We start from the raw sequence: 26,214 nt of genomic DNA, 5'->3' as shown, positions 1-26,214 counted from the left end.
TGGATGATCCAGAATATCATTAACCGCTGTTAGTGACTTTAAAAGGGATCACCAATAGGTATGGACGTCATAATCTAAACATCACTAGTAAGTATGAAAATGTTACGACTTGTGCATAAAGCTTTGATACTCGTCGGCCAATAAAATGTATAATTTGCTACAAAACGCGGGGAATCGTGAATTCTGAAACGGAAAGAAAGTGTAGGAGGTAAAAGTAGTTCAGGATACGTTCGGACAAAGTAATTCATTTTTTAATTTGTCCAAACTACCGGTTAGAAACGCCGAATATTAAAATACACAAAACGCTGGAAACCGAGTTGATTAAATATGCATAAGGCGGAATGCAGTTGAGCTTGGCATAAAATGTAAGGAGGCTCGCAAAACGGTCGATCGTTTCCTTCATCCGCTTGAGCGAAATGCCGACCTTGTCACGGAAACCCATTTTTTAGAAGGCAAATTCACGAAAAATTTCTATTCATGCAACAAGAAAAAGAAATCACAACTTTATCTCCGCACTAGCGAAATGGTGAGATCATTCGTGAAAGTTATGATTATCGAAGTAAATTTACATTTGTCTTAAAAAGAAATCAAAGTCCATATATCAAAAAAATGTCGTTTTTCGCTAAAAAATTTGTATAACAAGTTACATGAAATATGCGTTTTATTTTAGAGTTCCCTTAAATATTACATCTTGTCCGAACGACTATCTTTTTAACCAAACGATAGTTTCCATCCATTACACCTCACACACTGGAGTCTCTGATTTAAAATCAATCTCTGTTTACTCTAGCAAGTGATTCGACGAATTCGAATGCTGTTGAAATTCATATCTCAGGGGTTAACTTTTTCCATTAGCATTCGGAATTTCTATACATATAAATTTCTATGCATGTCCCATGAGAGTATGATCATCCTGCTTTCTACGTGAGTACAACGCTGTGCCTGCTATACGTAATTCTACATGTGTCAACTAATACGAAGCATGTTATTCAGCTGGTGTCAACTAATACGAAGCACGTTATTCAGCTGAAAAAGTACAAACTGACAGATGACAGCGAGTGCGCATGCGCCTGCTGGAGTTTTCGCGCCGCGAACATCGTAAAGGCCGGCAGTGAGAATCGAACTACCACACGTGCCGGTCCTCGGCTTTACGATCGAACAACAACATGTTTTGGTGTCGTCGCTCACCTCTTTTGCGTCTTGCTATTTCCGTACAGCATGAGTTATATATATGATCATGTAGCAGACGTCAGTTTACGTGTCACGAAATAATTTTTTTATTGAATATATGTGTAATGTGCGATCACTCACGCGTTTGAAGCATGGCTATCATGCAATCCTGTTGCTGCTGGCGTTCAGTCAGAAGGGGTAGCTTCGCCTGTGCTATTTATTCCGGAGTAAGTATCGTATTATTATTCCTATCTTATTCTACTCGAAACATTGCCTAGATATCTTTCTTATTGACAAGTTGTCTACATTTTTTCAAGATAATGTTTCTCAGGCAATATGTATTTAGAGGTAACATATACAATACCATAAACGTGACATATTTTCGTTGAAAACGTAACTACGTTGTCAACTGAGAGAGCAATCGAAATGTAAATATTTGATCGTGAAACAGTAGCATAATAAACGCTGGTACGTACACGCGATAAAAGTACATGTTTTATTGCCAGTATGTAATACACGGTATTAAAAAAAGTGTAAACGAGTAAGTACGATATATTGGCGTGCACAGTGGGAAGAATAAACGTGTTTCAACGATTTATACTCTTATCGCGGCAATAAAATATTTTTACCTTCACGATAAGATAGGACTCATTACGACAAATGATACATTTACGGTTGCATTAACACACACAATTGATACAATTTATTGTCTGTTGTAATATATTAGGTCGTCCCGTAAGTCCGTTCCGTTTTTCGAGCGGTTATATATGTTAAGATTGTTTACATACCTTTCAGTTTCATAAAAAAATGTAATCCCCCTCTCGTTGTACAACTTGTTCCCATTTTTCAGGTGCATTGGTCCCTTATCGCCGTATGTTTATAAATCGACACATGAAATGTATACACAAAAGTCGGCACGAACTTATGGGATGACCTAATACAATTGAAACTCGTCTATCTTTCAAATTTGAAAAATGGCGACTACGAAAAAACATTAATTGCTTGAAATGAAATTCTTAAATGAAAGCATTACATTAAATATAAGTTGCAATTTTTAATTACTTATTTGTTTGTTTCCTCGTGTTTTCTCATTTAAATGCAATTTTCTTTAAGTAGTCAAAGTAGTGTATAACAAGGATATACGTTTTCAAAAATTCATACCCATCAAGCATCATTTCATTAAAAATATACAGTGGTAGCGAAAAAAACATTCAATTCCAATCTCAGGAAAAGAAACCCAGTTTCCTTTCAAAGGAAATAAATAGGTAGGAGTCCAAAGTTTTCTACTGTATGCGAGGGGAAAATTAAATATAATTAAACGAGGAATTGTCGTGTTTCTAATGTATTTAGGCTAAAATGTAAAAGCTCTGCCCTATATAGTAGTAACAAGAAATTTATTAAACCGTACCAAGCTGCTGCATTAATTGAAAGAAAATGTATAAATGCGCAATGGTAAAACGAGCAAGATTTGTTCTTTGCAACTTTCCTAGTGTTTTCCGCTCTAATAATATACATATACTTTAATCGACAAAAAATTAAAGAAGAGGAAGAAAAATGTTAATAACCAGGACATTTCTGATTCGCTTTATTTTTACTGTCATAAATATAGTACCTAATAACAGAAAAATATATGCATTTGTTAAAATTTATGTATTTTATTGCTTTTACGAATCATAAATAATTGTAAACAACTGTACTGTAATAAAATGTATTGCATGCTTATAAGCACTTACGCAGAAGATCGTAAAAAAGTACACAGACGCCTATTTCTATTATTGCCTAAACGTTACATGCTCTAGTCACGAATCATCCTCGAAAGAATCAAATATATTATAGAAACACTACCGAACATTTTCCATTCTTACGAAATACATTTAAAACAGTGACCAGTTAATTACCGATCGCATTGAAATTCTTTAATTAGGTTCGTAAAATTTACGATTGAAATATTTCAACTCTGTGGAAATAATTAAAAGATTTAAGGTTCTTTCACAGTCTGCAAAACATGACAGAAAATCAATAACGTTCAACACGAATTTGACTTGAACCAAAATTTTGGAAATTCATTCACTGTAGTTTACGGGCGCGAAACGTGATTCGAAAGATTGGATTTTGGAAAGCTAGGTAAATTATTCGTTGAATTTTCTTGATTGAATATGAATTTTCAATCTCTGTGCAAATAGTGAAAAATTTAATTAATTTTGCGTAATAAAAAATTATAATAATCATTTATTCGAAATTAATTTGCAAATGCTTCACAGCAGTATACATTACTTTTAATGCCTATCTGAAACATTATCAGTTTAACGCTGACAATGAGTACACAATTTATAACGGGTAAACTTATATATCACACTGTGTACAAAATTAATAGTTCACCATTCTGCTACACTGACTCGTCTAAGCTTGCAAGGCTCGTGTTCGACGTAGAGTTCACGATAAAAAGCTTTGGCATGCATTCAGATTTTACTAACTTCATTTAGATAGACGATGCATCGAGGAACATACCCCCTTGATTTCCCCTTATTAAACTCATAAATATCACCAAAATTTCAATAACAATACATCCTTTCAGAATTTGCAACTTTATTTCGAAGAAGATAACTTTATGAATTTTATTTTTTACAAATAACACACGAACACCGAACTCGGTGTTTCGGTATACCTAATTATAGCTTCGAATGGATATAAATATAGTTTCCATCGATCGGATTAAATTAAAGGTATCCTATATCGGGAAGTTTCTCACACATACGAGAGGCGTAACTCGGCAACAGAATTAATTGCTTCGAGTGGCTTGAAATAGAATTAACTTCTTGAAATTTCGAAGCCATATGTCCCTGTCGGGCTAGTTTTAACACCTTCGACATCATGTATTTACGATATTGCCTTTTGCGTCGAATAACTTCAAATATGTACATTTATCGTCAAACTTTCCGATAAAAAGACATATATGTATACGTACCTATACCTGATAAAAATGAATCTAATAAATTTATATTTCCCGGGCTACATTTACATTGACCCGTGCGACATAGAAGAATCATACCAGCTACTATTCATTTTCTATTGTGTCGTGATAGAAAATATAGAGGTCGATGTATTCTTAATCACGACATCAAATAGCGAGGTCGCATACCGAATCGATTTAAATTAAGACATGCGGCGAATAAGTTTAATTGCAAATTTTTCGTTCCTCTGGAAGAGGACGAAAATTCAGTTGCCCTAGTTCGCTGATCAAATTTCGATAGAATCTACGTGGAAAAGTAAACGAAAGATAAATGCTGAATACACATGACTACAATAGAAAAATATTATGGCTTTTTGTGCGATTGTACAAAGTTTTAAAAACACCCAATTAGCAAAACATTCTCTGAAGAGAAGATATGATAAAATATAAACAAAAAATTAAAAGAATTCAAAGGAGAATTAGTAGTTTTATCTAAACGTACGATAATTCCCGGAATAACGAACGAATTAAACTCACGCGACGACCTCGTCGATTTTAAAATGAAATGGAAGATATCGAGTAACGAAATTTAATTTAGACTGGAATTACGGGAAGAGGGTGGAACAGCTGTATCGGCAATATTTGATGCCTCATAAAGACGTGTCCAAATCGACTGGATTGCAGCGGAATACCAGGAAAAAGAAGCTCCTTTGAACCTTTATTACTTGACATTTTTTTGTTACGGAGTTGAAGTTTCGAATAGAAAGGAGAAGGAGAGAAAAAGGGAGATAAGAATTAAAAAAGTTTTGATGAAGGAACCCGATGTCCGACGTTGCGTGGATCAGGTTGCAAAGTGCAATTTATTTCAGTTAAGTCAAACTTGTAGGATACACTAACTTCGAATACATTAAGTAATTATGACGTGACATTACGCATAATATTTGTTATTTTCTTGACCAATTCGTATAAACTTATGAAAAGAAAGATGAAATATTTTTAAGGGAAGAGGGAACATCTCCATAAATCATAAACGCCAAGTAATAAATGTACCTACCTAAGTAAATTAAAATTTGCTTTCGAGCTTCCTCTCACTCTGCTGGTCAAGAATGGAAATTTCTTGAATTAAGAGTTTTTGCAAAAGTTCGTAATAGAATAATTAACTCAAACCGAAGAGCTACACTTTTAATGAAATATGTACCGTGTCTAGAAAGTTATCTAACTTGATCCAGAATAACTACGAGTAACATTCCATTATAACTTTGATCTACCCCAGACGTTTCTACGTATCATTGTCGAAAATGTCTTCACAAAGATGTAAATTTATCTACTCTGATGTTTTTACATGTACTAATCCATTTCTATGAAACGTTTTTGGAACAACAAGAATCGCGCGTTATACAAGCGTTAATACCCACCTCAAATACTATTCGAGAGATTTTCTATTATTATTCTAGGGAATTTCATACTGCACGAAGCGTGATCCGACTAGGAGTAAAAGGGATTTTAAGTATAATCTTGAACCAAAATGTTCGCAAATTTCTCTGTGGTGTTCAATTATTCACGAACAATAAAAGGCTTTTGCATTCGTGATATTTATGGATATTTTAAAAGGCATATAGAGAGTTTAATGTCTGTTTAATTATAAATTGCATCGAGCCTGAGGATTAAAGTATCATCCAAAGTAACGTGCAAAAGGGATTAAAGTATCGAGTAATCAGACGTTTGAACGTATAAACGGCACGATTTAATTGAAACACAGCAAATCGCATGGTCATTTTAATTCGTACAACAACCGCGAGATCTGACACTTTCCCTGATTGGTAATTTAATATTGTTGCGTTTGTAGAGTGATTAAAGTTATGTTAAATTAATTAAGATCGGAATTTAATAGAATCGGAAGCGAGAAATATGAAATTTAGACGATCAGGTATTTTGATTACACGAAACATTATCAAAAAAACATCCTTTCACTGGTACAAATTAATATTCTATTCATAGATAGATTATTGTGATAAATTTGGATTGTATCATTTCTAATAATAATATTTCTATCAAAAATAGACGAAGTCAATTTTCTCAGAAGAAATATCAACTGCGGAAAGAAAAGAATTCCACCTATCTTCGAGAGAAGCTGTTCCTGTATTTGCGTCATAGCGTAAAATCTCTATTTCCCTATCCCTCGATAGCATTTAACGAAAAGGAAACAAAAATGCTTGGAGAAAATAGGGTAGGATAAAAAAGCAGACTAATATTTCCAGAAAAACAACACGATGTTCTTAAGTTCCGAATTTTAGAAGAAAGTTATTGCATGTGTGTAGAAAATAGACGGAATAAAAAGTTCGAACTCTCACGGATACCATTTATATTCGACATTCAATATTGTTATGCTTATATCGTTATAGAAATTCTTTATCAAGTTCCTCTAGCTAGAAAGTCATATCAGTTGGTCCTAGTAGAAAAGCCAACAATTCGTCTCTCGTCCTTTCAAATGGGCTATCAGCTCCTCATAGATCGCCTTTTTTACACCAGCTTCGCTCCCTATTTCCTGTCGAATGACGGGTATAGCTCCAGTTTCGACGGCTTATTGAATTTGATGGGAGGAGCGCGGTTCCATGGATATTGCTTTGATTACAGTTTATTTCGCGATACAAGGAAATATCGTAGAACAGCGTTTCCACTTGTGTTTTTAATAACACGGAGTAAAATAGAAATAAAAATACCTTTGATGAATTGTCGAAAACATTTATGTATCAAGTTCTATGTTTTTCTCAGGATATGACATCGAATACAATAGAACAAATATTCTACGCATTCTTACCCCAATCGATTATTTGTTACACTACGAAAACGTCAGTATCGTTTTATATTTCGTGTTTCATTTTGACATGAAAATTTTTTGTATGCCCGATTTGTATCGATCGAAACCTAAAGAATACAAATACCATCATACGGGATACGAGGATGGAAATACAAACGCGATAATTCATCTCTGCATCAGGCTACGAATAAATGGCGTTTCATATGTTTAGCTTTAATGGTGAAATACTGAAAGGGTGCTTTTATCTTTAGTACCATGAATGATAATCTGCTTTCCATTTGCTATCACATACGGAAAGGGGGCAGAAGGTCTTACTAGACTTCGTTGGTTTAACCTTCATTAATTCTGGACCATAGAGTTCGCCCGTTAGTTGATGATGTTTAGTTGCTATTTTATATTATCATCCGCTTATAGTTGAATTAAGCCGAACGTGTTTTGAACGTACCAGAATAAGCGATTCTGTCCGTGTCATTGAAAACGATCCTTTATGTCAGCTTGTAACACGTGCTTTCATTAAACATGGAATTCTATGAGGCACTTAAAATATATCGTAATATTCTCATGTTATTTTACATGCAATACAGCTGGCATATTTTTAACAAAAGCAAACCACGCGTGTAAGGTAAAATCTCTAGAAATTACTATTTCTAAATTAAGACAGAACCTGCGTACAGTTAGGTTGTCGAAGTGTGAAGCACGCAACTATACAAGATTAAAGAAACGCGACCGAACGCTTTCTTTGCACGTTTTTAGACGTTCGCAAACTTGACGACACGTTGGAAGCGTAAAAAATGACAAAATTGGTCCAAGGACGGCGTAACTACCCAACAAGAGACAATGAGAGGGGGAAAGCAATTTCAATAACCTCTGTCACGTTGGATCGATCGTTCGTCCGGAGAACAGAAAAGTGTGACGCGACGCACCCCTCAAGAAGCACGCCTTTTACCACTTACTCATCCTTTTTAGCTGGTTCGTGCTTGTGTACCACGCGTATATACACGTACCAACGCAAGATTCATAACGCGTGTCAAATCGACCAACGAATGATAAATGTTGACAAATGCGCGAAATACCGAAGTACATTTAGTAAAGTCGTGCTTTTTAAATGAAAGCGACTTTTCTTCCCTCGAGAGCGTATATATCGAACAAAAGTCATTGGGAATGTTGATCGATGGCTACATTTTTTATCGTGCCCCAAAGACGTTGGATTGCGGCGAAACTTTGTTTACCTGTTGTTTTAATACAACTATAGCGAACATATCGATTTAACGAGATGAAGTAATGTTTGTATTCTTACTTTCTAAGAGAATTACCTAAGTTCTATCAAAGAACGTGTAAGTTGCGTGCTTATGAGCACGGATTTATGAAATGGACTAGTTAAGGGTGAAAATGAGTTTCGAGGTCTGAGATGATTAAACTACAAAATGTAAAAGGGACTTAGAGCCGTGTTCTGTAACTTATGTTCGTGTTATTAATGTACGAAATATATACGAAATATGTGAGATAAATCAGGCACAATATGGAGACGTAAGATCTTGGGGTCATAAAGTTATAATTATTTTGTTCTGTATTATGAAGTGGATACTCGAGAGGGATGCAATCTGAAGAGTTGAAGATTCCAATTTCAAAACAATACCCTGTTTTCATGGAGGAGGTTTGAGCATAAAAAGTAAAGGAACAAAAGTGGATCAATCGACAAAGATCCGATTGCAATCCAAGTGAAGTGGATGGAGCAGAAAGAAAGGCAATCCTCGAACAAAACTTACCCCTTTTCGTGGAAAAAATATCAAATTCAATTTTCAATTAAAACGTAATTAGAGATAGATAATTTTTGAAAAGTTAATGCTAATTGAACGCACCAAATGACGTTTTACGTACCTTTACACGTTACACAGAAATTCCAACGGATTTAGGCTAATTAATTAATGAAGTCAAAGATAAACCACGATTCGATATTTGGCCAGAGACAGAACACGATACCGAACTTTTACTTTGAACGAGTGGGAACTCAAACGAACTGATTCTCGATAGTAAAATAGTAACAGTTTCAAGCACGAAACGAGTGGAAGTTAAAATGACATCGTATAATTACTTAACGCTGGATAAAAAGAAGATTAAATACTCGATACCGATATTGCTACATTAAGTACACAATATCTGTTTCATTTCCGATATTCAATTAGCGCTTCGGTATTCCTGAGGAGCTCGATCCCCAAGTTGTTTCAACCAATGTACCTTTCTCGGTAAACTCGTAATCAGAATAATTCATGACGAATGGTTCGGCCGTTATTTGTTCTGTTTCAGATTTACTTTACCGTATTGGCGCTAACCACGGGTAAAGTGCTCCAGGGGGAGAGTCAATATCTGCGGGGGAATCGTTCGTTACCCGAATCCACCAGCTTCCTAGAACCAGACACCATATCTCCTAGTGAGTATTTGGCTGTAACAACAATGCTCACAGTAGATGCACCGGGAGAGAATTCTCCAATTCTATTCCTGTAATATAAGTCACTAAGCGGTACAACCGAATTCATCGCGCGTAATTGCCTGAAATTATACTCGAGTTGCAAATTGAAAACAACGAGATCTCACTTTTAACATGATCCTATTCCTTCAGCAACAGTGCGGTTTAACGTGACGCTACTTATATGCTCGTGCTGCGGTGTGATTTGCAGTATCCTGCTGCTCTATGGCCTCTGTAAGGTAAGACGCTCTAAACATAACGCTTTAACACAATCCCATCGCGTTTTGTGCCACAACGTATTGTATGTGTTGTACGTATTGTAACATATTGTAACGTAAATATGCATTTTCACTTTGAATGAAAACTTTTGTCGAGCTTTCGTTCGTTGAAAGATTTGCAGTTAAATTGTAGATAGATACATTTAGAAAGACGGTTGTGAAGCCCTCGTTGCTTAGATTTCTTTGCGGCAAATATTGTCTGAAATTTCCCGATGCACGTCGCGTTCTTTTGAATCAGAGAAGTTCAAAGTTCCTTGTCGGTTTAAATTCGCGATAAAACTTAAGTAGAAGTTCGGATTAAAGTTCCGAATAATATCATTTGCAAAGCACATTTCAAACAGGAAGATTAAGAGTGAAAAATTTGTTTCAAAGTAACATATGAACCGTAGAAAAGATCGTACATTCGTTTTAATTAACTTTTATAAGAACATAGAAAATAAAAATATATTTCTCGATATTTGATTTAATAACAAACTTACATATTAATACTAAATCTCAATGTAGCATTTTACTTCAAATGGAGGAAATTCATATTGAAATATCGACGAGTTTCTTGGGTCGTCACTGGTTGAAGCAAATTAGCATCGCTAGCGGCAGTAGTGTATAGTGTATCCATATAGTCGTACAACATTTCGAACATATGTACGCACGTACATGTATTGGCACCTATAGAGAACCCTGCTTTATCAAAAAAGCTCGATGAATACTGTTTTGTACAATTTGAAAATTCCATCGTCCCAAACTTAAACTTGAAATGGAATATAATATCAATTTATTATTATATAATCTCTTAAATATATAATTAGTAAGTTATTCAAAAAAGATTACCAAACAATAAGTAAATACTTTTTTATTTTCTTTTCATTTATATCATTCTTACAAAATCGATTATTCTTAGATATAAATGACTCTGTTTAATTAAATTTCTAGAATCTACCAGTTTCATGTTTCTCCAGTATTTCATCCGCCTAATTTTACACTGGAAAGATGTATTTTGTACACACACCAGCGTTAAACCGTGGTATTTATTCCCGTGGCACGTGATTCTAGTGCGAAATGAAAGTTGTTAGCAGGGATAAGATTAACTCCGCATTCAAAAATGTAGAATTGCGCGCGGTCCCTCGATCGTTATGTCTAACATCAAAAGAGGATATCGCAATAACGTAAGTGGGAAGGAATCACGGAAATAAAAACGCGACTAAGGGAAAAGTGCGGGATCTCCAATCCTCCTGTATCAGATTTAGTCGCAGATGGAGAAACGCGGGTAGTTGGAAATTGTTTTTCCTAAAATCGATTATAAGAAAGAAAGAGGGAGCAGGGGATTGAATTTAAAGCAGCACCTGTGGAAATAAATCTGAATAATTTTCGATAAATTGAAATTACTTTCGGCACAAACGCTTTACTTCTGCCATCCACTATAAGGTGACGCATTCTGATTTTTAAATTACAAAAACTTCGGAAACTAACTTTCGAATTAATTTCAAATTAATTTCATATTATAAACTAAACGTGTTACACAAATGAGTTTATTAACCAAGAATTCGTTTCAACATAATCTTCCTTTTTCTTTTTTTTACTTTTTAAGAAAATGGAAGTCACAGTGCACTCAGTGTGTAGCTGGGATTTTGTCCTTCAATCGTCTTATCGTCCTCGTATCGATCTTGCTATTAGTTCATCTCAAATGACAGACAAACCCGACCTTCAGGGCAGAGTGATGCAATTTTTATCATCATCTTGGAGAAAGTAGAAGCACGAATCTCCTGATACGAAAGGATCAAGGAAAATCGGAAATGAAGTTCCAGCTTGTCGAATCGAGAAAAATATCGTTTTCAGAAATATCTCTCGATGCCGAAATCCATTTCTATTTCGTTCCTGCATTTTACATACATTCGTACACGGTTCTTTTTGTACTTGTATTTAATTTAGGAAGCGACAAATACGAGTAGCAATAATAAGAACAATATATTTTTAAGATTACGGTCATAATTTACACATTGTCGCTTACAAAATGATAAAAACGTGTAATTTATGAAAAACAAATACAAAGGACAAGGGTAATTAAAAAGTGTATGGTTATTTCAAAGCATTCGTTATAGCAACCCTTGAAATCAGGAAGGGAAAAGACAGAGGAGAGATACTTGACGTAGTATCTAGTCAACGAGGGTACAGAAAATTTACGAGCGAGATAAGACAACATCCTCGGGCTGGCATCAACCAACCGCGAAATTCGTTCCGCAGTTTTGCCCTGCAATTGAATTTTCGTTACCTATCTTTCAAAACAAGATGTCATACAAAATCGAACGCTTCTTCGTTAAATATTCATAGAAATAATTCGATGAAACATCCTTAATATCTTTCACTGATCGTTCACAACAGACAAATAACTCGCTACGTACCTCTTGAACTAATACCTTAATAATTGATTAGATGAGAAACGTCGTATCATAGACAATTCAATAAGCCCTTTTCGCACGTAATGACCTCTTCATAGATTATCACAGAAACAAGATCAAATTACTTATACTTTGAAAGCTTTCTTAAATCTTTTTTTACACAAAGTAAGATACCATATTTAATAACACTTTTATGCTGAAAAGTGGACGTCATTAACGCCTCACAAACTTTACGGTCTTTAAAAAACTTTTACCAAGCCTGTAAACGATCTATACCTCGGGGATTCTGTCGAAGAAAATATAAGTAGAGAAAAAGCAGGTTACTTTACTTGTACTTTCGAAGGATTTCACGCAGCTCGGTTACTTTGTTGCCACATCACTGCGCATGAAACTTAGAAACCAATCCGTGGTGAACATTAGCAAGGGATTTACAGAGCAGCGATGAAACGCTTCCGTTAACCCCGGAGAGAGACTAACTTTTCAAAGTGGATTCCGTCGAATCCGTGATACGTTAACGCAATTAAGCTCGGCGAGTTAATCTCGATGTTGCCTCGATGGCGCATCCATCAGTCGTCAGAATCGTACACGTTCACCAAGTGAATGCTCCTTTGAACATGGAAAAACGTCCGTAAACCCGAATAGAAATATCAATTTTCGTCACGGCCTTGATTTATCGACACTTTTCGCATGCAATCGACACGACTATCACTCACGTTACGAACAGTTCTCTTACGTAAAACACAAGCGCAACGTGATCGGTTCGAAGTGCCCTCTCGTTCGTGTCTACACGTCCGTCGAGGGCAACAATAAAGAGAGGAAAAAGATTCGTCTTCTTGGTAGTATTTCCTTTTACAAGAAATATTTATTGTTCTTCTCTATCACCAATTAAAACTCGCTTTGTTTGAATTACGATGAACTTATAAAATATAAATGAAATCTATATCTTGTTTTTATTAAAACATTTCTTACCTTTTATTTTCTCTCTTTCTCTCTCTCTTTCTATGTAATAAATTCAACTTACCTTACTTGGTAGTTTAAAGATCCTGTAATATTTTTGAAGTTCGATACGTCTTACAAACAATTCTCTGCGATCATTAAGTTAAATGCATGAAGGTTGAAAATAACATCTGGAAATTTGAAACATGCTTTTTTAATTCTACCTATTTAGAAATTGAATCTAGAGAAAATAAATTATATTTATATTGCTAAACAAGATTCAATATTGTCTTTGTATACGAAAAAAGAAGTAAATGAATTTAATAGATGCCTTATATAGTTCCTATTTGTCGCTTAATTTTCTAATTACTTGGCTGTAATTGAGATACTTATTAAAAAGGGGCTGTTGTTTGCCTTATCGATGCCGAGGAAAATTCTTGATAGATCAAGATTCAGACACTAAATTCACAGAGTCGACTTGACATTTCTCCTTCGTATCGATCTACGCGTCCATTAATCATTCTGTGGCAAAACTACCGCGTTTATTTCGTGATAGTAACCGGCGATGAATAACCATGGCCACATTTCGCCAAGATCTCGAATTCAGGGTTTCACGATTTCACCCTCTTCGCTCGGCTATTTGTCATCCGGCATCCATCATTTTTAACACGTTGCGTATCACGATATTTTAGTTGGAATTTCCAAACAAGTGTGTATCACGTATGAGATACCCACAATCTATTGTGTTCTCTAAAAATACATATTCTATGAAAACATTAATATTTTTGTTTTTTTTTGCGGGGTCTATCGAAATAACACACTTTTAGAATTTTTTATATTTTAATGTCCTCGCAATGGGTAACCCAGTTTTTAGATATAGAATACTCTGAAACAAATTATAATACGTTTGTTCGTTCCTATGTGTACGGATGCTACGAAAAAAATGATACGTGCTGACGTGTGTTCTACAACAAAAACTCACATGAAAATGCATAGTTTTAATTATAAACTACCTTGCTCAAAATATATGTTGTATATGGATATGCAAATCGGTTTTTTCGCACAAAATATTCCTAGGCTTAAATATGCTGGCAAACGTAACGAAAATTCAAACGAGGTTTAGTCTGTTTCAATCGCATTTCAAAGCAGCCTGGAAATACAGACTGTTTCGGAAATACAGTTGAAGACGGAAAATTGTTTCTCTGTGAGCTTACATAAGCATAGTGCTGTCTCACGTGCCGCATTTTTACGGGAGTTTATAAAAGGAACTACCAAAGTAGCTCGTTTCGCTTCTAAAACGATATTCAATGTTTCTCAATACTCGAGCCTTCTTTGCAAGTCATTGTTTCGTCTAGTACTTATCAACATTTAAGATCTCCTTTGTCTTCGTACGAAATATAAAATTACATTTAATGACAGATCAGACGACAGCATTGCAGCATAATAAATCGAGGAATAGAATGAATTTTCACTTTCCGCTAAAAATTAAAGTTCTAATATGATGAATTTTTATAGCATGATGTAACTATGCGTCAAAGGATTAATAACGAAGCATAAAAAAAATTTATTTAATTTCAGAAAGCTTCGTTCTAAAATATACATCGATTATTTTGTAAAATGAGGAGAAGTGACTTAGATAATAGTCGTTTCAAAGATTTGCAATGGAATTAAGTCCATAAGCGTAACAGCGGTAAATTATTACGGCCTTGTGCATAATTGCACCGTTTCTTTAGTCTAACGTAACAACTCGCGACTCTAAGAAAAGACGACACAATTGTCTTCCTACTCCATGGAAGAGAAACTTTCCACCCTTTTCCGTTGAGAGCTCGTCTAAACTCTTAACCCTCTGAGTAGACTTTACTTCGACAGTGTTCCTCGCTTTACCTTGGCGAGATGCAACGAGTCGGATCGAATGTTTCCAGAGGACGCCAGATAAACAAGGGGGAAAAAAAGATATTAAAGTTAAAGAGGGACTATGAAACTACTCCCTCGAAACCAGCCTTCTTCTTTTCCATTCATCTGTGTTCACTTTTGATCGACGTCTTTTAGGATCAACGTGTCTTTCTCATACCCTGGATCATCGTCATCGTCACGATTTGTTTTATCGATGTGGGACATTCCCTGTACCTGTTCATCGCTGCGGTAAGTACAATTTTCTTCAGATATACTAAGAAAATAAGTTTAGATATCATTAGATATCATTAGTCAGATAGATATTAGAAAAATATCAGAATTTCTAAAAGTACTCGATATATTACGTACATTTACAAAATAAATCGCCTGAAAAAACTCATTACGTGTTTCACATAAAACAAATGGATCTAGCAGCGAAATTTCTATAATATTTTCGTTTGGTCCATCTACGATATTTTTTCCTCTTTTCGTGAGAACAAACCATATGATTTCTGGTTTTCGTGGAAAGAGAATACGCCTGTGATAATTGCGGGCTTGCGTCAGTCGGTGAGAACATCCATCCAAAAGAATGATACGTCGATGTTTCTTTCGCCGAACAAAACACAAACCACGGGAGGTCTCTCGTGATAGCACGATTGGAAATAAAAACTAAAAATGTAATTTCAAAAGAGATCATATTTCGAAGGCACAGGTAAGCATTCTCGCGCTTCGCTAACCCGCAATTTGCCGATGCGATTCTTCGCAGAAGCTTTCGATTACGAATTCTTCGACCCAGTTTCGGAAGCTTCATTTTTAAGTTCACGCTTTTAAGTTACAACCTCTGGGTAATGAGACCTTCTTCAAACATTGGAACGTTGAATATGAAAAAAGCGCTCTTTCATTCTGAGAAAAAAGGTTCGTTCTATCCAGTCGCTTCATTGGAACAAGAAATTTTGGACCAAACCCAAGCGAACTCGCATTACATCATAGAATCTCGACTCTAGCATGTTTTTTAACAAACAAGTACTTTCGAAGAATCGGTTCAACTACTCTCTAATCTGTCCCCAACAAGCGCGATATCCGAATCGATCGATAAAATCATGGTCCGTACGTCTCTGGGAAACTTTGTTCGTTTTTCGCTCAAAGTTCTTTACTCGTCCATAAGAAACTTTCGCCTATTTTTAAAATTGTATCCCTCGACAGCTTACAACTTTTATACAGCGAGTTTCGAACGGCCACACAAGTGAAGACATTTAATGCCATTCGTGGATTATATCGAGCACTTCCTCATACGGCACACAGCCACGCAATTACCGTTGCTTTTTGCCTCGAAGAATTCGTACTATGACATAAGAAAGGAACATGAACTGTTTACCGGGCCGCAATCCAAACTCTCTTTCAGACTTTTCTCCTTTACTTTTCCTCTGTCGTTCTTCCGTCGTTTCATGGGCACGTTTCCCACAGCTGCGACGTTTTTCTCCGTAATCGGTGCTAAAGGGGTTAGACTGTCGTTCAACCATGTGATTCGAGAGCGTCGAGTGCTTTTGTCTCGTGATTTTCATGTATTTCAGGCACCAACCTATTGTGCATTCGCGCATTTACCCCATTTTGATGTCTTTAAAGAGGAAACCTACTTTGCGTCTTCTGGTTCGTAACGCTGTAACGTACGACAAATAACTTACATATGCATTCGTACGTTTGAAAGCTTTCAGGATGCTTCTTCGGGAAATGCAGATGTTCTGGATCAACGATTTGAATGGTTATAACACATTTAAACGAACAAGGCTATTTAAAACTTGTTTACTCGTGGTATTTCAACGTTAGTAGCGAAGCTAATTATTCTGTATGTTTGTAGTGTGTTAGAGAACTCGAACGAATTTATTTTAAATTCACAAATGCAAAACGTTTTGACGTCGTTAAAGAGTCTATCTATTCAACAGTCGTGCTGTCATGATGTTCTGATACTTATACTTAAATAGCCAACGTGTTTTGCATTTATATATTCACTCCACTCAGTAATACTGATCTAGATTCATGAAATCAAAACATTTGGACGTTTTTAATGAATCGGATGTGCCGTCTTTGCACAGATGAATCTTTTTACATGTAGTTCTGATAATTTGATAATTTTAACGCACCAATTATTTTTTTCTTTTTTATTTTGAAAGCGCAAACATTTGAAATAAATTGGCCCAGCCGAAATATCATGCTGATTATCTAAGATATGCACTGAAACGCTAGTATGAAACTACTAATAAACTATATATGAAACACTTTCGACATGGGGATACGAGAGATTTCGAAGTACTTTGACCGCGCAATTAATACGTCGAAAAGTTTTGTTAATTTAATTGTACCGGGACTGGAATTTTGTTGAACGAAAACGACGCTTCACGAGTTTGGGCTGACAAGTTCTAACAGTGTCAAATGCTGATTAAAATGTCAATCGAAATGACTGTTTATCGTGATCTTTGGAAATTGAAGCCGATCCTTCGCGAATTACGTTAGTTGAAAGTGATTAATTTAGCGAATCGAATTTTACCGTTTAGGATAGAAAAACGTTCACAAATAGAATGTCGATCATAATTGAATTTTCACGAAGTTAATGCCAGGCATACTGTAGTATCGTAATTGCGTTAACCACGGTATCTTATCTTATCTACTTAATTGAGATTTCTGCAGCCACCTGTGTATGATGAAGATCAATTCTTGGTTAAATCGTATTATATCACTTCGTGTATACAATGGAATGTGATAACATCATTGACCTATTCAAATCGGATCAATAAGCAACAGCTGAATAATAGGTATAATTCCTTTCATGACCAAGTTAATAGACACAGAAGTTGACGTCGAAATAATGGCAAATACCATAAACAAAATTCTAAGAACAAGTAAGTTAAAAAGTACCCGCTGTTATTGCGGAGAGATCTCAATTTTTCAGTGAAATGGTTCTCATATGTCACTCTGTTTGAAAGGAGAAATACAAGAATGGTAGAACAGTGAAGCAAAATATATCCTAAAAGCACACGAATTACAAATGCATGAAAATGTGCGAAACGGATAAATATGCAATGATATAAACGAGAATATAAGAGTATAGTCATGTAAACGATAATACACAGGGGAAAATGCACGTGACTGGAGTCGCATGCCAAGTGTATTCCGTACACCAGGCGGCCAGATGCAAAAGTTCATTCTGAAATAACAGCGCATCTGACGGTATTGCACGCCGTGCCGGTACGAGCAATCTTCATTAACGTTCTTACTGTTCGCGCGTCGAGCTTTTTTCTCGTAAAGCAAAAACAACGGCGACAAAGTATTCTTCATTCTTTCCCTCTTTCTTCCTTTCATGTACGAATATCAAATTATCATATGATTATTAAGTCAAGAAGTCAGGCATTTTTGACTCGTAAACGCGTTCCCCGTTTTAATGGCCTTTTCCCTATCGGAAACGGTAACGAGAATCGGTAACATCGATGCAAGATATCGCTCGTAATTACACAAACTACTATGAACTGATGCACTCGTCCTCCCCTATCCCCTAAGTTAACGATACATTTCGTGGCTCTGTCACGATGCAACTATATAAAACAAAGCGAAATTTGTTCGCGAAGTTTCTTTGGTAATCAAAGATTGTCAATTAGAACGTGTACATTTTTCTGTTAAAATGTATATATTTTTTATTTTCTTGATATGCGGAATCGATTAATTATAATATATAATCTAACATATAATCGAACGATATTACGAGTTTAATATAATTACAATCGGATTATCACTAATTAAACAGTAATCATCTAATAAAACAAATAGCCGTACCAGAAACTCAAATATTCGGACATTAGCGTTTAAGAAGTCATAACTGAGTAGCGTTGTCTAACGCAAAACGTTTTCATCCTATCTTCGACCAAAAATACGTGCCCATTTTGTTTCTTTCTTATTGTATTGCTTTTGCACCGATACAATTTATCCGAGTGCAATAAAATTTCCGGTGAACTATCAAGGATCGACAGAGATGTTTCCGATTTTCTTCGCATCGTGACCGATTTGCGGAATCTGTGGGCGAATTTCGTCATGAAATGGTTCAAATTACTTTCCCCGATTGTTTCGATAAACGACTCGAATCGAAATTGATCAAGGTTATATTCAACGATGCTGTTATCCTATTCATAATGAAGAAAAATCAAGAGTCTTATTTGTTTCATAGTACCTACAACGTCAGAATTTTTAAATATGTCTTTTCTACATAATATGATCCCTTGTTAAAAAGTCAGACAGCACAGCATGCAAACAACGTTCAATGTAAATTTACTCCTCATGAAAGGCTTTTGTATTAACTACCACGTACTCGCCGCAGGGAATCGAATAGCATTTTACAGCCGGTCTACGCTCAATACATAAACTCGATGCGAATAATAGCAAACATCAACCTTTTACTGCTTCCCTGTAATCGATTTCAGGAATTGCAACGATTCCTCAATTGTTCGACAAAATCTGTGTTATTACAGTGCATCCTTTAGGGTAACTATAAAGATAAACAAGAACTACGATGATGATTAGGAAGAATTGTAGAAAAAAAAAATAATATACTGTAAAGTGTTATATTACATTAATTATATTACATTCACAAGATGTTCGTCGAATCGAGTAATTTAATTTTATCCCGATCTTGTTTCAGTCCACTTTTGACCCGACGAAAGTGATGTTATACACATTGAACTTCTTTCTTCTCTGCCTGAACGTGAGTATATATACATTTCAAGAATTAATTTATGTAAAAAATAATCACATTCCAAAGATATTCCAATTTTTTCTTTAATTAAAATCATTCATCTATAAATCATCTATGCTTTTAATTAATTTCTAAAATACGCTTTCTTTCATATAATGCAACTTTATTGAAGCACAACAGTATAATGTACCATCGATACGCCTCACTTGCATCGACTTTTGTTTTTCGTTCCTGACCTTGATCTTTATTTTCAATTATAAAACGTAGGTAGAAAGAATGTGTTACGTTATCAGATGACCAGGCGCCGGCTTATGGGCTATATCCCACGTATCCTTTACTTCAGATATATTCCGTGTTGTGCGTGATCTCCCAGTATCAAGAATATATGGCCGGTCGAGGCACCATCGCGGATGACTACGAATACAGGGTCAGTATTCTGAGAGTCTCTCAACGGAAAGAGGAACGAAATAAGGGACGAAAAGTTAAGTGTACTAACTGTATTGTCGAATAGTTTGCGTATTGTTATCGACGAAACTAATCCTGAAAATTATGGGTAGGTTCGAGAATAACGCCTGATAAAACATTGAAGTTTATTATTTAGTCAACATATGATATATGAATTTCATATACGAACCCCAAGACAATTTTTTCTTGTTCCGAGAAATCGGGTACTATTATTAAACTATATTATTAGATTGCGGTGATAAATATATTTCAGAACGACATTTAAATAACAGTTGTCTGTCCGCAAAATTATTGTTCCCATTATGTTGTAGTGAAAGTTATAAAGAACAACGAGCAAGAACTTCTTCGAAGGAAATCCAATTATATCTCACCATCCCGAAAATTCTGCTATTCTAAAAAAAATTAGTACTCTGAGGCTGTAAAAAGGTCTCAAAAGCATCGATATCGGACAATCTTATTATCCAAATGGAAACTTTTTTGTTGCTTAATCTGAATTCTTATCCATCATCGTCGTTTCCTTTCTCATGCTATTCACATGGTTTCTTCAAATGCTTACGCATTCCATTAATTCACAATAGAATCGTACACGATAAAAGTAAAAAGAAAGAACCATAATGTATAATGCGAAGAAAAAGAAGATTATTGCGAAATATTTTATCGCATGACGTGTCATTAACACAGATAAGTCGCGCGATCAATATTTTATTGCTCCATAAAAGAACGATAATAGTACGCAACAATCCGAAGCAATCATAAACAATTGCGCTTGATATTAAATAATTAAAGACTGTGAGCAGTATCGCATATTGGATTCTTCGAATTAAAATTATTTATCCTGATAATATGAAGAGATACTTATATGCAACAGATCACACATCGATGCAAAGAGGCTAACCTAATGGTATCTTCCGACATTGATTAATGTAGATTGTGTTACTGATGACGTTATACATGCACGTCAGTGTACAGATCAAGCTCGTATTATTAGCTCTCTTCGAACAGTGTTTGACGTCGCGACATCCCTCGTAGCGAAGGTTGCTCGAATAAGCGTCATTCAGAATGACTGACATCCGGAAAATTCAGGGTAGCACCGATCTCGTCTCTGATATACGTTCGTCCATTCGATAAAATACTATGTAATAAAACGTTTCCTTAAAAATATCCCAATACGAATCGCAGCAATCAAGATTAATTCAAACACCATAAAACAAAAAGTTCGTTCGCAACCTTCGTACTAGCACGAACCAGATTATCTCGGACGATCTTCAATTTCGATTAAACTCCTCTCGCGCCAGCTCTCGTACACGAAACTCAGTTATCTTGCACTCGCGCTGGAGTTTCAAAGAAAAACTGAAAAAACTCCGTTTACTCGTTATCTTTCGAAAAGAAGTCGATTGCATCGAAATTCAATTACAAAATGGGTCTTATGAAGTGACCTTTGAAGGTTCCAGCAGTGAGGTATGCTATTCAGCCGCCGACTACGACTGCAACATCTTGTTTGAGTTCTCGAAGGGCGCCAACCAACAACGAAACCAAAGCGACTGCAACACCGACGCAGAGTCCTACCACCGGTCAGAACACTCTCTCCTTGGAAAAAAGTCCTGTCACGGGACGACCATCCAGGAAACACGTCCAGTTCCCTGACACGGCGCCCGACAACCAGAATGGAAAATCCGGTAAGTGCACGCTCGCTTTCTGCATGCATATGCATACCTCCATTCCATTCTGCATTTCTATTCTGTATTCAAAGAAACAGATTAACTTAACTTCATTTTTTCTGAAATTGAATCATGTAAAATTTAACAACGCAAAGTAGAATGCTAGAATAAAATTTCAGTAACATTTACAAGCCTGATAGATGAGATAAATTAACTTCAGAAGCACGCAATATGAAATTTCCAATTTATTGTATTATCAAACGTTCAAACGGATAATTATATCGTCGACCTAGTTTGTAGCTTTGCTCCATCTTAAATTGATCGTAGAGAAGAGCGGTTGTTTCAGTTAAAGGCTAGGACACACAGAGTTTAAATTGTTACTTACGAAGTGTAGTGGTGAAGAGTAGTGGTGAATAAATTATAGGGATCACTTGTACGTGCGAGTTAACATCGATGGAATTCACTTTGTCGCTTATTCAAACAAGATTCTAGGAAAATATGTTTTTGATCTTTTTCATTAATTAGATTCGTCTGTATATAACACGTGCTTCTACGCTTTCTCTTTATGTCACAACTATCACTTACCTTGATCTGTGTTTTCCTGTCGCCATGCTAAACGAATCAACGACAATTTCGAAACATCACGTTCTCACTATGCATGTATGTCTACGTATATATGTTTTAGAAGTTCCAATCACGATGTTGGTACTTCAAATGGAAGCAGAGAACGAACATGCGACATCGTCGACCTCGTTGAAGCTCGAGGAAGCCACGATCGATCAGGTTCTTCTGTCTCAGAAAAATAGCTATAGTCAACACACCTGAAGTTTAGACTCTGCCTGTACCATCGACGTGAAAGCTAACAACAAAATTTTCTTGCCATTTACTGCCGGTTCTCTTAGCACTCTGAGAAATTCATGCGGCTTACGAATGGTTTCACACCACCAATGAATAATTTATCCTCGTAAAAGACGTCCTCGAGTACAAGCTAAGCTATGAGACAAGAAGCCGACGGTTGAACACCATCGCTATGCTAGTTCACTCAGCGCGATGGTCTATTCTTTATATCAGCATTTTGATCGATTGCTACCTCTGCTCTGTCGGTTATTTTCAACTGACAGTACGCATATCTGCAATATATGCATATGTTTTCTTGCAATATATTTAGTAAATTTGCGATAGTATTACATTTCGTACTATATTATAGTCAGAAGTCATTTAAAATTGTCACAGGAGAAGCGTTATCTCGCGAAATATACTCTACTGTCATTCGAAGAAATTTAAGACGTTCGCGCAAAATCAATATCTTAATTTCATTTATTGGTATATCCATACGCGCTAGGTTCTTTGGGTCATCATGGAAGCCGTAAAGTGTACAGGTGCAGAATCAGAGGCGATCCAGTTGAATGTAAGGACAAACGTTTGCGCAACTGTCGATCAATATTGACGCCATTCTGTGACGATTCTGTTGTCACGATAACGAACTTTGATCTTCCAATTGAAGATTAGCGCTTCAAACAATACTCCAAGTACTTCAGAAATCGATCAGCTTAATCCAATGTCCGATACTGTTTCGAAATGAACGAACATCCCTGTGTCTTTAACAGAATGTACATTAAACGCGAGTGAAGTTGTGCAATCAAGTTGACCAATCGTATTTTTGTATTATACATTTTTAGACAAATTTGTATTTTCGGGCGGAAAGAGAATATTCTTTCTCGTTTACAATGCAATTTTTGGAAAATTATTTATTTCGTATCAATTCGACTACACCGTTGTCGAGTTACAATGCTTGTTCCCTGATTTCTATTACGGATTACGCTGCTCGAAATTCACCTGCTGCGAAGTAAAGTATGTACGATTCCAAATATCGATATGTACTCGGCGATTTCCAGACTGTTCGTATCCTTAAATGTACATATTACTGTAAATTACAATATGTGTCGCAGTACCTGTTTACATAGGTTCCAAAATGGACTTTTAAAAGGTTGTTCTAACATTTTCAATAAATAATTTATGTGGTTTTTTAATAGATGCTATTTTTATTTTTCGGCAACGACATCTTCTCATAATTAATCGTGAACTTTTATGCTTCTTAACTAATTACTCCTTTCAACCAAAATAATGGCCTGATTAATCACTTTTTCATTCCCTCAATAAAATTCTTCCTAATTTGCAATAACGATTCTCTTTTCGTTTCCGGAAAGTAAAACATTAGAAAGAAGATACTGAACGTGTTCAGACCGGAAATAAACAAAAAGACAAGGGAATATGCGTTATGTTCGAACATGATCTCACTCCAGACACGCGACGCGATAAACGACCATACGAAATTTATGCAGAAACAAAAGCTGATACACGTTGCTTTCGCGTAGATTGGAAATATTTCGTTTAAAACAACGAAAGGTACACTGGCCAATCCTAAAGAGAAGCTTATCGTGTAAAATAATACTGCTACGAAGGACAACAGCCGAAGATTCGTGGTATCTATGGCGTTCTCTTGCATGCAGAAGTAGACAGCCAAAAGGAAACTGCAACTAGAAACGCCTATGGTGGATATAACCATTAGAGGTCTTCTTCCTAAACGATCCACCAAGCTAATGCACATAAGATACGAGATCAGATACACCGTTGCTAAGACGATGCTGGTGTAGACCCACTGCAGTTGAACATCGTGGGTCTTCTCGAAGATCGTTTGGGCGTAACCGATAAGAATGATCGAGCTTGAGAACGCTTGCACCGTCATTACACCTGCGCCGATTAAGATCGCAGCTTTTCCTCCTAAAAAGTTGAATACTTAATACGTTGTAAGCTATGAAATTGGCGACAAGGTTTGTTTTATATTCGATACTACGGAAATTTATTTTTGAATTTGACAAGGATTTTCTCGAAGATTTTATTTACCTGACTCAGAAATTAAGTGTAAGATAGAAGACAATATCCCATTGCATCGAGGACTGGATTCGACCGCTCTAATAATAGAATTCATTTCCTCGGTAACGTCACCCGAACCGCGCAAGAATATCAAAGAATCCATGGCAGCTGCGAATTTTTTTCGGCGCAGCAAGTAATAAGGAGTTTCAGGGCACCAAATGAATATCAGGAATTGCAGCATTGCCAATGATATCGCCACGTAAGAATATTGGTGCACGGTGCTATATGAGCCGATTACACAGCCTAAAAGATTACTGCAATAATGCATTAATACGAAGCAACTGCACAAAGCACCGCGAATGTGCGCAGGAGAGGTCTCTGTCACGAACATTGAGCCACTCGTGAAAATTATGCCACTGACGATTCCGCCTATGAAACTGGCCACGTACAGATTCTAAAAATAGGAAAAATAACGTTTGAAAAATATCACAAGTTCATTATGCTTTTAAAATGTGTTACAAAAATCCGAGAGTGGTTATTTGATAAATAAACATTCTGAAAGTTCAGATTTCATATTTACCAGAATCGATGGATTCCATATTCTTAATAACCAACTTAGGCAAGTTGGAATAATAGTAAGCAATATCGAGATTTTTCTACCTAGAAAGTCAACGATGAATATCGAAAGAAAGCAACCGAACGCTGTTCCAAGTTTTGATAAAGATACTATCCAGGAGGCTTCGTCGATAGCGATTTTGAAAGGAAAGTCGTCGACTGAGGATTTTGTTATCACTGGTAACGTCCATTCCAAAAATAGGCCCGCATTTAATTGGGCCAAACACACTGTCTTAATGCAATAATTATCGATATCATAATTTGTAAATTAATAATTCACTTACATACAAAATAGATAATACTATTTATAGAATTTCCCTTACCTACGAAAGTTATCAAATAAAGTCTTGCATTCGACATGTTCGCAACTGCCACGTGATACACTGTTCGAATATTTTCACTAGGAAAATTTAGGTTTCACGACGGATATACCTAATAACATCGATAAGAGTTTTCTATTAGTCTTTCCTTCGTAACTATTTCGAAGGTGAACAAGCCGCGATAACGATTATTCCAGCAAGGTGTTTTAATTATCATGATTCCACGCAAGCGTGCTTCGAAAGCAACTACAATAGACGGAAGTGTGTGCATAAAATAAGTGCTATTTACTTTACGAGATATATTAGATGCGTAAATAACATTCGTGCGGAAATTCTAAACAGTTTCCATTTCATATCTATAGTATAACCATCTTTTACATGCACAAGCAATAACCATCATATGTACCGGTATGTATTCGCAATCTACAACACAGATAACGATATTAACTACTTGAATGTTAATTAATGTGCGGCACGGGTAACCAAACGTTGAACATTAATCTCATTACATTTATTTAGTTTATTTTTAATTTTTTAATTTTTTCAGTTTTATGAAACAACGTATGTATCTTCTTGCATTACTTGGTGTTCCTCTTTTTGTGAATAAACAGAAAATTCTGTCAAAATAAACATTTATTATCAAGC

General features: G+C 35.8%; 2 protein-coding genes across 4 annotated transcripts; one reads left to right on the top strand and one right to left on the bottom strand.

Annotated features, from left to right (window-relative positions):
* Positions 1–1,080: 1,080 nt before the first annotated feature.
* Positions 1,081–23,790, top strand: LOC100647810. 3 transcript variants are annotated; one of them, XM_012310470.3, is made up of 8 exons: positions 1,083–1,397; positions 9,243–9,366; positions 9,556–9,641; positions 15,059–15,151; positions 19,584–19,646; positions 19,981–20,118; positions 21,547–21,778; positions 22,446–23,790. In XM_012310470.3, exons 1-8 carry the CDS (start codon positions 1,323–1,325, stop codon positions 22,583–22,585), a joined length of 951 nt encoding a protein of 316 aa, XP_012165860.1. In that variant the 5' UTR covers positions 1,083–1,322; the 3' UTR covers positions 22,586–23,790. The 3 variants fall into 3 exon arrangements, with proteins under 3 accessions (XP_012165861.1, XP_012165860.1, XP_003396754.1); XM_003396706.4 differs by having other exon boundaries at positions 1,085–1,397; positions 19,981–20,064; XM_012310471.3 differs by lacking the exon at positions 15,059–15,151 and having other exon boundaries at positions 1,081–1,397.
* LOC100647696 (facilitated trehalose transporter Tret1) lies at positions 23,491–25,681 on the bottom strand. The gene is made up of 4 exons (XM_003396705.4): positions 25,573–25,681; positions 25,215–25,477; positions 24,665–25,088; positions 23,491–24,541 (listed from the first exon to the last, which is right to left on the bottom strand). Exons 1-4 carry the CDS (start codon positions 25,607–25,609, stop codon positions 23,898–23,900), a joined length of 1,368 nt encoding a protein of 455 aa, XP_003396753.2. The 5' UTR covers positions 25,610–25,681; the 3' UTR covers positions 23,491–23,897.
* Positions 25,682–26,214: the final 533 nt, after the last annotated feature.

The sequence above is a fragment of the Bombus terrestris genome, chromosome 7, assembly GCF_910591885.1.
Source record: "Bombus terrestris chromosome 7, iyBomTerr1.2, whole genome shotgun sequence".
Classification (NCBI taxonomy): domain Eukaryota; kingdom Metazoa; phylum Arthropoda; class Insecta; order Hymenoptera; family Apidae; genus Bombus; species Bombus terrestris.
This window is presented reverse-complemented; position numbering and strand designations above follow the sequence as displayed.

What these genes read in the sequence shown, in the direction of transcription:
- LOC100647810 (XM_012310470.3), top strand. Translation starts at nt 1,323, where the DNA reads ATGGCTATCATGCAATCCTGTTGCTGCTGGCGTTCAGTCAGAAGGGGT. An exon ending in TGTACCTGTTCATCGCTGCG is followed by an intron (nt 15,152 to 19,583) that starts GTAAGTACAATT and finishes ATCTTGTTTCAG; the next exon opens with TCCACTTTTGACCCGACGAA. An exon ending in CAACCAGAATGGAAAATCCG is followed by an intron (nt 21,779 to 22,445) that starts GTAAGTGCACGC and finishes TATATGTTTTAG; the next exon opens with AAGTTCCAATCACGATGTTG.
- LOC100647696 (XM_003396705.4), bottom strand. Translation starts at nt 25,609, where the DNA reads ATGTCGAATGCAAGACTTTATTTGATAACTTTCGTAG. An exon ending in TTATTTGATAACTTTCGTAG is followed by an intron (nt 25,478 to 25,572) that starts GTAAGGGAAATT and finishes GCATTAAGACAG; the next exon opens with TGTGTTTGGCCCAATTAAAT. An exon ending in ACACTTAATTTCTGAGTCAG is followed by an intron (nt 24,542 to 24,664) that starts GTAAATAAAATC and finishes TCAACTTTTTAG; the next exon opens with GAGGAAAAGCTGCGATCTTA.